General features: G+C 32.8%; 2 protein-coding genes across 3 annotated transcripts; both read left to right on the top strand.

Annotated features, from left to right (window-relative positions):
* The first annotated feature begins 2444 nt into the window (after positions 1 to 2444).
* LOC113872463 (pectinesterase-like) lies at positions 2445 to 6840 on the top strand. Of its 2 annotated transcripts, none has more exons than XM_027510036.1 (3): positions 2445 to 3315; positions 3680 to 3850; positions 6038 to 6840. In XM_027510036.1, the coding sequence occupies exons 1-3, from the start codon at positions 2499 to 2501 to the stop codon at positions 6730 to 6732; spliced, it is 1683 nt and encodes a 560-aa protein (XP_027365837.1). In that variant the 5' UTR covers positions 2445 to 2498; the 3' UTR covers positions 6733 to 6840. The 2 variants fall into 2 exon arrangements, with proteins under 2 accessions (XP_027365837.1, XP_027365836.1); XM_027510035.1 differs by having other exon boundaries at positions 2445 to 3316; positions 3690 to 3850.
* A 6013-nt stretch (positions 6841 to 12853) lies between these two features.
* On the top strand, positions 12854 to 15250 carry LOC113872300 (endoglucanase 17-like). Its single transcript, XM_027509748.1, has 8 exons — positions 12854 to 13117; positions 13196 to 13402; positions 13505 to 13705; positions 13794 to 13886; positions 13981 to 14142; positions 14244 to 14355; positions 14463 to 14626; positions 14918 to 15250. Exons 1-8 carry the CDS (start codon positions 12854 to 12856, stop codon positions 15248 to 15250), a joined length of 1536 nt encoding a protein of 511 aa, XP_027365549.1.
* The last annotated feature ends 474 nt before the right edge of the window (positions 15251 to 15724 follow it).

Genomic DNA, 15724 nt, shown 5'->3' with positions numbered 1-15724 from the left:
TGCTTATTGAAACGCCTTCAATATGATCGACGTCCATCGATTTTCCAAACGAATTCTGCAAAGTGAGAGAATGATTATTTCTTTTATTTTTGTTTGTTGTGTCGTTTTTCTAATGATGAGGAGCAAATACGTGATGTTTTTTTTATTGATAATTTTATTATTATTAAAGTGTAATTTTATTAAGTTGGACACTTTATATTATTTTATTCGAGGGATTGTATTATTTATCAAATCACAAGATTGTTCCAAAATGAATGAGTAAATATTTTCTCGGTCTCAATTATCATTGGATAAAAAACAGGCCACATGAAGGTTGAGTAAAGATTCTAGAATCCTAGAATCAGGCAAATCAACTTAACATTGCATTTTATGAATCTATAAGTCACCCGATAACTTATTTTTTCAGACCATTCCCAATTATCTAGAATATATTTTTTTTAAGTATCCTAAATATTATAAATTTATTTCCAGATATGTAAGAAGGTACCCGAAAAAGGAATAATTTATTGTCTGATTCTATATTTAGTTAACAGTACCTTAACTGAAAGACTATTTAGTTAATTGATCATGCGTTAACCCAAGTTTATCGTAGAAACTAAGTTAGTTTGATGAATGTCCTTGAAATCAAGCTTCTCTTGGGATTTAGGACAACGGAATTTTTTAAAAAAATTAAATAACATCTCTTGCTAACGTGAGTGGAATCCAAATAAATTTTTTACAATTTTTGTCTATTTCCTTACAAGTTCTTAATGGGATAATCTGAGATTCCGTTGTACAATTGAGAATGCTCGTTATGTTAGTATGTGCTAAAGTGAACTCATAGTGAAGGAAGTGGGATTAAGTTCTTTTGTCAAAAAATAAAATCCAATATCTGCATCAGCGTTGAAGTTTTTTTCTTTTTCTTTTTTGTTCTTTTTGGTTGTTGAGCTGATGACACTCTAGAATGCAGCTGGGCGAAAAGGTTTTATTTTTTATTGGGCCAATTAAAGGTATGGACCATAAAACTAAAAGGAATATTGGCCCACAAATCCAAAAGAAGTTTAGAGAAGAAAGGAATGACCACGATTATGCACGCCATTGGTACCATCGCATGCACTGCGAAGACAAGGCCTGCTGCTCCCAGCAATCATGACTCCACAAGTTTTAAACAGAGTTTTATTTTATCGTAGTCAAAGCACAGTTGGAAAAACAAGTATTTGTACTTCTATTCCTTACATGAGAAAGGTTACTAACATGATCTTTAATAACACATTCATTTATAGATATTATTTATCATTAAGAGTAAATTATTATTCCTTTCCTTATTGTTTTTGGAATTTTTTAAAGTAAATTTTAAATTAAATAACATTTTATTTTAATAATTAGTATATGCAATTGTCAATTATTTAGTCACTATCGTCATCCAAACGATAATTATTTTAATGGAAAAGTTAACTTGATGTGTCAAATATTAATTAGATATGATACATGATGTTAAATGATGACATAACAATAAATGAATTATTATATTTAATTGTAGTAAATGTTTCTGAAGTGTGATTTTAAAATAGTCTAGGAGGAAAAAAAAGTTAATTTAGAATTATTGAGACTAAATTGACTTATTAGATATTCTTTAATTTGGAGACTAAATTAACGAATTCTAAATTTAAAGATTGTTGAGGAACTAACTTAAAATCAAATCATATATGCTTTGGAAGCAAACTCTTTATAATTTTATATTACTTGACTTTACTCATCAATTCGGCATTTCAAATTATTTTTAGTGTATTTTCTATGAAATTATTCTTTTCAAAGCAACAGAAATATATTGCAAAATTTCGGCGATCAGGATTGGGAGAACAGAGTTAGCCTGAAACAATATTTACTCAAACCAGAAAGAGAGGCTTATGTTGGTTAAAATGAATGTTTTGAAAGATAGAAAAACAAGTGGGTAGAAGAAAAATGTGCACAATCTCTTTAAGAAATGAAATGACTTTGATAACAAATTTATCTTAAAAATATAATAAAAAATATTAAATGAGCTTTGCACTTTGAGGACTCAAATTTTACTTAATATCTCATTTATAAGACAAATCAATTTATAAATGACTCGAGGAAAACAAGTGAGAATTGAGTATTTTTTTTTAAAATTCAACTTTTTATTCAATTCAAATAAAGCATTACGACTTTTATTTAAATAATGAATTTAAACTCTTGGTTATTTTTTTTTAGTGTAGGCAACTTGAAGTTGATGGAGGAGCCAAAATGATTAAGAGTCTCACACGTACTAACACAAAATCCTGGAGGGTCAGCACAAGGTCCATGTCCCATTATGACAATGCTCAATTTAAAAAATGTCAAGTTTCACGCTGTGAGATCTAATGAGAAACGCCCCACTTCATCTTACAAGACTCAACCATCTATATAAAATCCACAGCATGAACCCTTCTGGCAGCACAATCACACTTACACAGTAATCGCTTTTCACATCACTTAATCCCGATCTCTTACTCTACACCATGAACAACCTCAAAATAAAAACACCCTTTCTGCCTCTTGCATCCATTCTTACCTTAACTTTTGCACTACTCTTCTCAGGAACACATTCCATTACAAGAGCACCAGAAAAAGAGCTCCATTTCCAAAAGCACGTGCAAGTAGCCCACTCCACATGTGAAGGAACACTCTACCCAGACCTATGCGTCTCAACTCTTGCCACATTCCCAGATCTTGCCACAAAATCTGTCCCACAAGTGATTTCCTCAGTGGTTAACCATGCCATGTACGAGGTAAAATCATCATCCTACAACTGCAGTGACCTCAAAAAGAAGCTCAGAAATCTCAACCCACTTGACCAGAGAGCTCTCGATGACTGTCTCAAACTGTTTGATGACACCAACGTGGAGCTCAAAACCACCATTGAAGATCTCTCCAAAAGCACAATAGGGTCTAAGCGCCACCACGACTTGCAGACTCTGCTAAGTGGCGCAATGACCAACTTGTACACGTGCCTCGACGGGTTTGCTTACAGCAAAGCCAAAGTGAGAGAAAGAATCGAGAAGAAGTTGCTTGAGATATCACATCATGTTAGCAACTCTTTGGCCATGCTTAAGAAAGTGCCTGGAGTGAAGAAAACAACATCCAAATCTGAGGTTTTCCCTGAATATGGAAAGATGAAAAAGGGTTTCCCCTCGTGGGTTTCATCCAAAGACCGAAAGCTTCTCCAAAGCGCTGTCAATCAGACCAAGTTCGATCTTGTCGTTGCCAAAGATGGCACTGGCAATTTCACCACTATAGGAGAAGCACTCGCTGTGGCTCCCAACTCCAGCACAACCAGGTAGGCACTAGACATCACCCACCAAATATTCCAAAATCTTAGTTTAAGTGAAAAAGAACATGAATTTTTTTCTATTATGTCTCTAATATGATCAGCACGTGAGAGTCTTTGGGGTTTGAAGCAAGGACATTGCACATACCTACTATTTAGTACTACTTATCTTGAGCTAAAATCCAACATTTTTATGAAAAGAATTGGACAGCAAGGATCACATTCTAAGCCACTCACTCAGTCATTAACGTTACAAATATATTTTTCTAATTCCAAAAGCAAAAACATATTTTATACTACATCAATAGTAGAGCATAGTATATCTTTACAGTATTAATGCAATGTGTTTCCTTACTTTTACTTATGTTATGCGTGATGGCAGGTTCGTGATACACATAAAGGCTGGGGCATATTTCGAGAATGTGGAAGTGATCAGGAAGAAGACCAATCTGATGTTTGTTGGAGATGGGATTGGAAAGACAGTGGTGAAAGCGAGTAGGAATGTTGTGGACGGGTGGACCACTTTCCAATCCGCTACATTTGGTACGTCTTTCTTCTTTCTTCTACTATAATGCTTTTTTGGAGTAATTAGCATACTTCAGCTTGGTTTGATATTCAACCTTTGCTAGAAGAAAGAGAAGAAAAACTGGGGAGGCTCTAAGTGAGATTTGATGAGTAGCTGGATCGCTTATTGAGGCGGCTAGTGTAGCTGCTATGCCAAAGACAAAGAAAAATAGTTAAAAAATCTTAGAACAAGACAAGAAAATAGCAACTTGATGATGGACCCACATGTTCGCTAGAGAAAGATTACTAGATTAATTTTGGTTGGTGAATTTGTAGTTAATGCATAATGTAGGGAAGTCATTATTTTAATGGTTCGGACACACATGGGCTACATCGGAATTGTCACGGCAATTGAAAATTAGCCTTGTAGAGGAAGTAGAGGTTAATACATTTTCTTATCTGCTCTACTCTCATTAAAATTCAGATTTCACTGGTCAGTGTCGGTTATTTAAAAAATGGCTATAAATAAATACTATTACAACGCTGTTACTCGTGGATAGATTCTTATCATCATGGCCACTTGTAAAATGTTACCTCTTATTTTTGTGAGACACTAGAGCACAACTTGGTTTTGAATGTTAGAAATAGAACCCAGGAAAGTTCAAAAGATAAAAGGCTCTGGCCTTTTAAAATCTTCTAGGATTCTGCTTCCCGTGATTGAACATAATACAGAGAAGTGATAGGTGGTAGGCCCATGTATATACGTTTTATATCCAAGGGTCAATTTACAGTATCACTTCCCTCTTCCAATCACAAGTGAGCATGTACAAACTGCAGTGATTGAAACTTTGAATGTCAAAAGGTCAAAGAAATAGATAAAAATAGAGTTTAGGAAATACAGAAAAAAAGAAGAAGAAAGAGACAGGGCAGAGCTACTTTTAAAATTAAAAATAAAGTATTTATTTGCCAATGCCGTTTAGCAAGCTAAAAATATTAAGTTAAAAACTAAACTTGATAGAATGCAGTTTAGTTGTGGATAATTACATAAGGTGTGAGTTTGAGATATAGTAATATGAGAATAAATTAAAGACACATTACCTTAAATTTAGTGATCTCACTCATTGTAAAATAATATATCACGCAGTGATGCCATCAACCACTAATAATGAGAAAGTGATTAGAGTATTGTTGGATACAATGCTGGCTAGATACTAAAATGCATGTTTATCTCTGTCACCATTTTGTCCGTCAATCATTCCTCTGTGAAACATTTTGGAAAACGCTAATTTTGGTTTTCAACTGTTGTTTAGCTTTTCAATTATCGAACTTCAATAATATCGATAGTACAAATGCTTCCTCTCAGTCCAAGAGAGAATGCATCAGAATTACAATGAAATAAGCGAAAATGTAAATAAATCAAATTTCTTATTTTTTGTTGAAGTTAGCAGTGATAAGACATAGGTTTTTTTATCCCCTGCCGACAGCTTCTTATTCTTTTTATTTATTTATATTTTCTTAGCTACAAATGGCAGCACCATTTTTTATAAAGACAAAATAACAATACATGCAGTGCAGGAGTATGTCCAGCCTCGGCTTTTCACATTATTTAAATTTATATTCTTACGAAAAGAAGGGTTATCTCTGAGTTGGGTCAAACCATAGGGTCCACATGTCCATACCCAGCTAATGGAGAATTCTATTCTGGACCTGCATAATACTCATCACAAACCCAACTACTTTTCAGTGCCATTAGGCCCACTTGGCTTGCTAGTTCTTCTATATATGCATTGCCTTTTGCTTTTTTGCTCTTTGCTTTCAACAAAGTAAAGTAAACTTTATGATCTTTATTTATGTGAAAAATAAGTTTCGCCTAGAATAAAGTTAACAGCCTTTTTTTTTTAAATGATACCCTTTTTTTTGTGGGGTTTTGTTATGCCGCAAACTTTGCTCTTATTGTCCAACTATGAATTATGATCCTGCAGACACATGAAAAGGATAAAAAATAAATAAATTTGAATAAATTTATTTTATTTTGTTTAATAGATATAACAGTATAAGTTTTATATTGTGATAGAATTTGAATTAAAAATAAAAAAGAATAGAACAACATAACACATGCATTTGATTTATTATTACTATACACATTTATTAAATTTTTATCTAATTCTTGCAGTTTATTATTTTCTACCTTATCCAACGGGTTTTGATATTTACTTTATTTTTCAGCTGTGGTAGGAGAGGGATTCATAGCAAAAGGTATAACGTTTGAGAACTCAGCAGGGCCGGAGAAGCACCAAGCAGTGGCACTGAGGAGTGGTTCTGACTTTTCAGCTTTCTACCAATGCAGCTTTGTTGGGTATCAAGACACTCTCTACGTCCATTCCCTTCGCCAATTCTATCGTGAATGCGACATCTACGGCACTGTAGACTTCATTTTTGGCAATGCAGCCGTTGTCTTCCAAAACTGCAACTTATACGCACGCAAGCCAAACCAAAATCAGAAGAACTTGTTCACTGCACAAGGCAGAGAAGACCCTAACCAAAACACTGGCATATCCATTTTGAACTGTAAGATTGCAGCTGCTGCAGACTTAATCCCAGTTAAATCCTCGTTCAAAAGCTATCTGGGTCGTCCTTGGAAACTCTATTCAAGAACCGTTTATCTCAAATCTTTCATGGAGGATCTTATTGACCCAGCAGGGTGGTTGGAATGGAATGGCACGTTTGCATTGGATACATTGTATTATGGAGAGTACATGAATAAGGGACCAGGTTCAAACACAAGTGCTAGAGTTACGTGGCCAGGTTACAGGGTTATTAACAGCTCCACTGAGGCAAGCCAGTTCACAGTTGCCCAGTTTATACAAGGAAATGAATGGTTGAACTCTACAGGCATTCCATTCTTTCCTAATTTGAGTTAAGAAAATATAATTATTGGGTAGAATGTGATTCTAAGATTTCACGTGTCTATACCCATGAACTACTCTTGTGAGGAACTATATGTTAGTGCTCTATCTTCAAGTAACTAACCCCACCATTCTTATAATGATATCCCCATTATGCACTACAGTTAAATGAAATCCATTATTGAAATTCACTCGGAAATAATGCTCCTTGCTTTTGCGAAAGAAAAATAATAGTGAAAATGATTGTTTATGTATCCATGAAGGTATACAAGATATTTCATTCATTTTTTTTTCTTTTTGAATAGAGAAGTTAAAATACTAAATACTTTATTTGGTTTGATAAAGGACTTAAAAGAAAGAATATGAATAAAAATTTGCAATACACACTATAGTTATCTTTTCCCTAAAAAATAAATAAATATACTAGTAAAAAAACTCGCTAGACTCAAACTCAGCTCATATATATGCTTCTTAAGAAAACATAATGTAACTAGAAAATAGAACCATTAACGAGCAACAGCTTTTGTTGCTGGGAAAAATATTTAAGAAAGACACATCGATGATAATATAGGTAAGGTTTGGATTGAATATTATAATATCTATTTAACATTTACAAAAAAATGATTGGATTTATATTTTCTAGATAGTAATTTTAATATTCATATTCTTGTCTTATCGTGTATTTATAGGTAAAATTATTGTTTATATTTTAGTTAATTTAAATATTGTATCTCATAACGTGTTTATCTGACAAGCTAATAAAACATATATTAGAATTAACGATGATTTGCTAATGAAAAGATCATTGATTAAAATTTTAATATATATAACTTAACTAAAGCATATTTAAAAATTACTCAATTCATGATAATAAATTATGTCAATTTTTTTTAGGCGTAAATTCTTTATCATAAAAAAATATGTCAACCTGAGTTTATGTGTTCATATGATTTGTTTTTAGTCTGGGCTTCTGAGCCCAACCCCTCTAAACCTACAATGTAAACGTGAATGATCAGGCCCGTAGCATCTGAAATGGCAAAACTAAACCAAACTGGTTCATATCACTTGCAGCAAATTATGCGATGTGGGCCTATTAGTTGTAGGGCACTGCCGCAATGGCTGGAATGGGCCAGTGTATTGGTCTTCTTTTCTAGCCTATGGGCTTTAGTGTCTATAAAAGCTTTAAAGCCTAATCTTATGAACAAAAGACTCTACAAATAAATAATAATAATAAGAGGAGGAAGTAGTTTTTCACCCTTTATTCTTCTTCTTCAGCGTCCTCGTATTATACAATATATAACCCGGTTTCTATTCTATATTATTTTTTGTATTTGTTTAATCAAAAGGATGTAAAAAGTCTATCTCATGAATTGATTCTATTTATTTCTTCAGAATAAGTTTTATCTTTTGGATATACTTGTGTTAAAAAATGAAAAGATATGATAATATAATACAATTTAGTTTATTACTCCAATATACATCAAATAAAAATAAAATACACATTTATTATATTTTTAACTAACTCTCATATTTAGCATTTTCTTATCTTATCATATCCATTAAACAAGCTCTATCCGTTAAGTGTGTGTTAACCAATGCAAGTAAGCTGTGGGCTTGGCCCTGGCCCTGGGATTTGAGATCTAAATTAATGATGCACATGTTTCCATTTGCAATGCCTATGTTTTGGTCATCCATTTGAAAAGCATGAAGTAGCAAATAATCACTGGAGCTTTACATGGCTAAATCGTGCATGGGGTATTTGTAAAGTTACAAAAGGAACGAACCAAAGCTATAAAAATGGGGAAATTAGTTGAGATGATGGCATGGATAATTCCATATCCAGGTCATGAAATAGGGGTATTTGGGGGTTGTATGCTCCCAGTTCTACTCCAATGAGAAAAGCGATGTCAGTGTTTTGATTGGGCCTGAGAAATAGGACTTACACATGTGTCTATCATCTTTTGGTGCAGAGGATACGAAGAAAATGGGGATGAAATGCTCACTGTTGCATGTGGGAGGACAACAGGAGCACATGGCGTTGTGTCATTATGTCAAATCCGTGCAATCGCTTTCTGACTAAAGGCTTACCCATTTCGTCACACTTAACAACAACAAAATGAGTTATGAGAGAGCCCAGAACTGTACAAAGTTCAGTCATCGCAGCTAATTTTCTTGCTTTTACACCTTCTTTTCTGAATTGAAAACTTTATATAGACTACTACTGAATTTTTATTCATATTCGACATACATGTTATATGTTTTATGTTTTATGTGTCCTTCAATCAGATACTTCTTTTTCCTTGATTTTTACTAAAAAGGTATAATTAATTCCATATTTTATCTTTTAAACTACAGTTTTTACTTTAAACTATTTAAACACATGTCATGAATAATTCACTTCTTGTAATTTTTGCTGTATTGTTTTTTAGTAGTTGACTATACTATATAATACGTAAAATTATTATTGTGGCATGGTATACAATGTTTCAGTATAACAAGTGAGTAAATTGTGTAATACACAGATATTTTATTTTAAAATAAATAAATAAATAAAATTTAATAATGATCTTTTTATTATATTTTCCAAATAATAAATACATATAGAAAAATTATTTGAAACATTAATTTAAAATATAATTTATTTGAAACATTGATAAAGATTTAATAAAATGTTAAAATATAATTAATTTTAAAAAATTAATATTATTATAGTAATAAAGTATAATTCATATATTATTCTCAGATCATTTTAATTTTAAAAATAATGTAAAAAACTGTCATGAAGAGCATAATTTTACAAAACATTTTGCTTTCTCGATAAATTATTCTTCTTTATTTATAATACAGAGTGGATGATTAAATTTGAAAAGAATAATGACCATTTGCTGTGTGTTTTAACACAGTGCATTTCCTAAGAACCATCTGCTCTTGTGCTGCTCCCTCATCTTCCTGTTTATGACTATTGGTTCTTTTCCTGCTAACTTGCAGCTTTATATCCCTTCTCAAGACCCCCTTATGTAATAAAGTAGTAATTTAAGATAATCTTTAATATATATATTTTAAGCAATAGTTGCTTAATGTATTCTGCTATTAGAAGTTGATAAAGTGACAGAGCTACAGAGAGAGGGAGAGAGGGACCCATAATTCGATGTATAATTAGGAGGAGAGAAAGATACACTAAACAACTCAAAACTCGATACTAAGGTTAAAAGTTTAAAGAAAATATAAATTGGTCCAACCAAATAATGCTGTATGGCATATGCGATACACAGCACTACTCCAATCATTTTACGAGAGAATCAAAGTGGAAAGTTATTCTTCTTCACATGCTGATAATACACTCTTTTTGCTAGCACACTGTTTTAATAATAATAATAATATATTCATTATATCCGATTTCCTTCACCACGTTAAAAGCTTGCAATGTCTGATATGAAAGACCATTTGCCAGGATTACAAAATGAAAAATGAAAAATGTTTTGTATCATTTAGAGAAAAGAGAAAATACATTTATATGTCTCTTCGTATATTTTGGGATGTGCGTACATCTAAATGTAGATTGAAATTTATAGTACGTAGTTTTCCAAACCAGTTATATCCTCCAATACATTGAAATAACCGGACTTTCACTAAAATATTGCATTTTTTTGTGTGGATATTAGCAATTCTCCATGAAAAGAAACGCATAGCAAACAAATATTACACCTTTCCCTATGTAGAAAACCAGGTAACATCAATAAGGATTGTCGATTGCGACTTGCCATTCACTTCCGCTAATACTAAATGAATAATTAATGCTGCTCATACATTGATTTTATACAACAAAATTTACAGCTTCAGAGAGATAAAAAAAAATGACTGTTATATAAGATTAATAATATGATAACAAAATTATACGTATAGCATTACTCATATTATATATGATTCAACCACGACAATTTCATTGTATTGAAAAGTACTGAAAACAACAAAAGAACGAGAATTGCGCTTGAAATGCATGATGTAATTTAATAGCATCCCAATTATGTCATCTCGAGTCTATCCGAATGGGATGAGCATGTAGGGTTAGGTTGGTATGTAAGTGGGAACCGAACCAAATGCTGAAGTTTCTTTAGCTTATCCTTTGAAGTTCAATTACTGTGTATGGGCCTTCATCAATGACCCTTTTGGTAAAGTTTGGATCAAGTGTTTTCGGAAGGAAAGATAAAGAAAGGTAAAAACGTTTATATTTGACTTGAATAAATTATATAATATTTATAAAAAAAATAAAAAAATAGAAAGTTTTAGGATAACCTATCATTTGTTTTTATCGTAAAAAAAATAAAATTGAAAGGATATTTACTTTAAATGAAAACATGTCATTTTCTCTCTTTTTATTTTTCCCATTTTTTCAAAATCCTCCATCACAATCATTGCCTTACATAGCCAACTAATCAGCAAAATTAAAGGGTGGTGTCTTCACCATGCTTGTGCTCTTCGTCTTTATCTGACTTGTTTTCCGAGTTCAAGCATCGAAGACATTTATTATTTTTCACTGACAACGTTTGAGCTCTCGTAGATACTCTCTGTTATGAGTTATGGGCAACTACTTCTATCAGCAATTATCAACAAGCTTGCTCCTTCGAGCTCTCAGTTCAAAAGAATTCATGTCTACTTTGAAACTCAGGCGGAATAATGTTATTTTATCCTCTTAATACTATTTTAATTTGTTTTTATAAAAACGCTGAATAAAAATAGATTATTTATATTTAATAATTCAAGAATATTAGGAAGATAACTTTTGTAATTATTCAAACAAAAAAATAGTAATTTAAAAAACACAACATGTATAAATTTTTCTTGCTTTAGATTTAGCTAATTAACGTGCGATGTCACGACGAGTGTTCAAATCTAATTTAAGGGAACGTGCATCGTGACTCTATATATCTATTGCTAATTTTTTATTTAATTTTCTTATTACTAATTTAACTCACTAATAAATAAATATTTAAAAAGTGTTAATATGTTAATATATCATTTTAAATCATATTAATAACAAATAAATTTAAAAATAATATAATTCAAATTATTTTGCTTTCTTAACTTTCAAATTTTAATTTTTAAATAAAATATGAGAGTTGAATATGCATTTAAATAATAAGACTATCATAGATTATTTTCCTATCATATGTTTAATATACATTAAAATAGTTAAATAAATAATATTATATTATTCTATCCAGTATTTGAGATAAATAAAAAATAATAATGAAATAAATAAATAAAATATATTTAAATGATAAATTTTAATATGTGTGTGTTAAAATTTTTTAAAAACTGTGTATAAATTGTAATATTTTATATTAAATTATATTATTTTATTAAAATACAAGTAAAATCTAATTTTTATAGTATATTATAATCAAAATCTAAAATTTTTAAACATGTTTTATAAAATGATTGTATAATTTTTTTTAAAAAAATTCTATTAAAGATAATCTTCATATAATAATCTCTATTAGAAATATGAAAAATAAATTTTTAAAATTAATATTTAAAAATAAAATGTTAAAGAGGGTGTGCAGCATGATCAGAAAGAAAATATTCAATCCAATTAATTTTTATCTCACCCCTTTATATGTACATATAACACTTGGAGAAAATAACATAAAACAACAATTGGGCTACATATAACCCCATTAATTTTTGTTTTACTTTTAGCACGGTGAACAAGATAACCTCCCCCAAACCAATCATTTTAGTTATTAGAAAATAGGAATAACATGTTGACCAAAGAAAAGTAAGAACAATATTCATATCCCCCACATGATATTTTTGTAGTCCTTCAATCTATTTTTTTTCCCTCTTTTCTATCAACTGCTTTTTACATTTTTTTTCCTCATCTCTTATTTACGTATACAGTGAATGAGCGTATAAAACATTTCCATTTAAAAAGCATGAAAACCATAAGAAAACAGTATTGTAGGAGTAGGATGTGGACCTAATAATTGTTGTATTGTAACGAAGCAGGACGTTACAGAGGCAGCTTTTGCTTTATAAATAGCAGATATTGAAGAAGAAAAGAGAGCACGCTGTGGCTTCTTGCAGGTGGCAGTTTGGTCGTTGGTTGGCTGCATTTTCCATTTCCCACTTCAAAATGACTCTCTTTCTCTCCTTTACCACTGTGCTTTTCCTGCTTTCTTTTTTCTCTACCATTCTTCTTCTACACTGTGACGCTTTCCCAGTTCATTACAGTCACCCTTTACACCATCGCCACCCTCACTTTGCCACTCATAACTACAGAGATGCTCTCACCAAATCTATTATGTTCTTTGAAGGCCAGAGGTCAGGGAAGCTCCCTTCTAACCAGAGAATGTCTTGGAGGAGAGACTCTGGTCTCTCTGATGGCTCAGCCATGCACGTATATCGCTAACCCCTTATTCCTTACTATGTTGTTTGTGTTTTTGGTGGGTCATTTGGGTGTTAATATGCAATGCAGGTTGATTTGGTTGGAGGGTACTATGATGCTGGGGACAATGTCAAGTTTGGATTTCCCATGGCCTTTACCACCACCATGCTTTCATGGAGTGTTATTGAGTTTGGTGGGCTAATGAAAGGCGAGTTGCAGAATGCCAGAGAGGCCATTCGATGGGGTACTGATTATCTTCTCAAAGCCACTGTGCATCCAAACACTATTTATGTTCAGGTTAGTGAGAGACTAGAGACTCTTACTATGTCTTGTTTTACGTATGAATGATTGAGGAGAGAACTAAGGAAGTGAGATTTTGGTATTGGTTTGGCTTTGTAGGTGGGAGATGCTAAGAAGGACCACGCTTGTTGGGAGAGACCCGAGGACATGGACACTCCAAGAAGCGTGTTTAAGATTGATGCAAACACACCTGGTTCTGAAGTTGCTGCGGAAACTGCTGCAGCTCTTGCAGCTGCTTCTCTGGTTTTCAGAAAAAGTGACCCCACATACTCCAAAATTTTAGTCAGAAGGGCTATGAGGGTAAGGCTTTGATTCAATTTCAAGAAAGCATTTTTAATGTTCCCAACTAAATCTGAGACTGTATTTGTTGATGGGTGTATGTATATAGGTCTTCCAGTTTGCAGATAGATACAGGGGATCCTACAGCAATGCCTTGAAGCCCTTTGTGTGCCCCTTCTATTGCTCTTACTCTGGCTATCAGGTAAAGTTTCAAATTTCCATATGCCCAATTTTTCAGTTAATGCTTAGTGGGAAACATACTCAAATTCTTTTGTTCATTCGTTGAAATATGGTAGGATGAGCTGTTGTGGGGTGCTGCTTGGCTGCACAAGGCTACCAAGTATCCAATGTACCTAAATTATATCAAAGTTAATGGCCAACTCCTTGGGGCTGCAGACTCTGACAACACCTTTGGGTGGGATAACAAGCATGTTGGAGCAAGGATACTTCTTTCCAAGGTCCAAATTCCATCACATTCTCATGTCTTGTGCTGTATATTGCAAAACTAGAAACAATAATGATTTGATGAAATTTACTTTTTTTTTGTACTTGGTTTTAGGAATTCCTTGTGCAAAAGGTACAATCCCTCCATGACTACAAGGGCCATGCGGACAATTTTATCTGTTCTCTAATTCCTGGGGCATCTTTCTCTTCTGCCCAATACACCCCAGGTGAGGTCCCTTTACTTCTTTTACTTGTCCTCTCCTAGTTTCAACTGTGTGGTCCAATATGTAACGGTTACTTATTACTGTTTTTTGCGCTTGAAAAATTTCCGCAGGTGGGCTTCTATTCAAGATGGGTGATAGTAACATGCAGTATGTCACATCCACCTCCTTCCTACTGTTAGCATATGCCAAATACTTAACCTCGGCCCATATGGTTGTTAACTGTGCTGGAACCACAGTGACCCCAAAGAGGCTCCGGACAATAGCCAAGAAACAGGTAGGTTTGAGGAAGAGCATCTATATGTTATGGTGTAACACATTTCAATTTTTTGAAAAAGTAATAAATTTGCTAGATCACTGGTTAAGTAAAAAATCAATCAAGTTTTATTAAAAATTGTTAGAATATACTAAAAAAATATAAGTGAGTTTATTTTTACGTTTTTTTTATCAAAATATTTTTATTTTTGATTATTTAACAAAGTGTCTCTTAGGCCAATGCTTAGCATTTTCCTCCTTTATTGTTAATTGAACGTGTTTTTTTTTTCCTTTTAAATTATTGTATTTTCAGGTGGATTACTTGCTTGGGGACAACCCTTTGAAGATGTCGTACATGGTGGGGTATGGTCCAAGGTTCCCACGAAGGATTCACCACAGGGGCTCATCTCTTCCATCCATTGCTGTGCACCCGGGCAAGATCCAGTGTTCAGCAGGGTTCAGTGTGATGAATTCACAATCTCCTAACCCCAACATTCTAGTGGGTGCCGTTGTTGGTGGACCTGACCTGCATGATGGGTTCCCAGATGAACGATCAGATTATGAGCAATCAGAGCCAGCTACTTATATTAACTCACCTCTTGTAGGAGCACTTGCTTATCTTGCACACTCATTTGGACAACTCTAGGATCTAGTTAGCGTCTCCAACATATTTGGTGTATCTCATGTTTTATTGTCGCTAGTCTTAGGCTGTATTTCTTAGAAACGCACACTCATTTGATGCCACCTTTAAAATTTCTTTACTAGTTTAACCTGCTGCTGCTTTGAGTAACTTTCATTGCGGCGAAACTTATATGTCTGGTCATGGTGTGTTCAACTTTTTCAGAAGTTTGAAACCAAATTACGACTGAGAAAGTGTTTTATATTTATATTTTAGTTAATATAATAGCTATCAGTACATCAGCTTAGCAAAATGGAATAAAATTAAATACAAGTTTGGGGGTGAGGCAAAGGGTTCGATTGAAAAAAACAGAGGATATGTTCTTTTCCTAGAAAGTTGGATACTGTCCACTGTAACTGATCATGAGGATCCGTATTTTATTGATACTGTTAAGGAATGTTTTAATAGACCATTAAATAATTAACAAACAAAAGAGTTATT

This window comes from Abrus precatorius, unplaced genomic scaffold, assembly GCF_003935025.1.
Source record: "Abrus precatorius isolate BTA unplaced genomic scaffold, Abrus_2018 Scaffold7, whole genome shotgun sequence".
Classification (NCBI taxonomy): Eukaryota; Viridiplantae; Streptophyta; class Magnoliopsida; order Fabales; family Fabaceae; genus Abrus; species Abrus precatorius.
The sequence above is the reverse complement of the archived record's forward strand: the minus strand, read 5'-3'. Positions and strand labels throughout refer to the sequence as shown.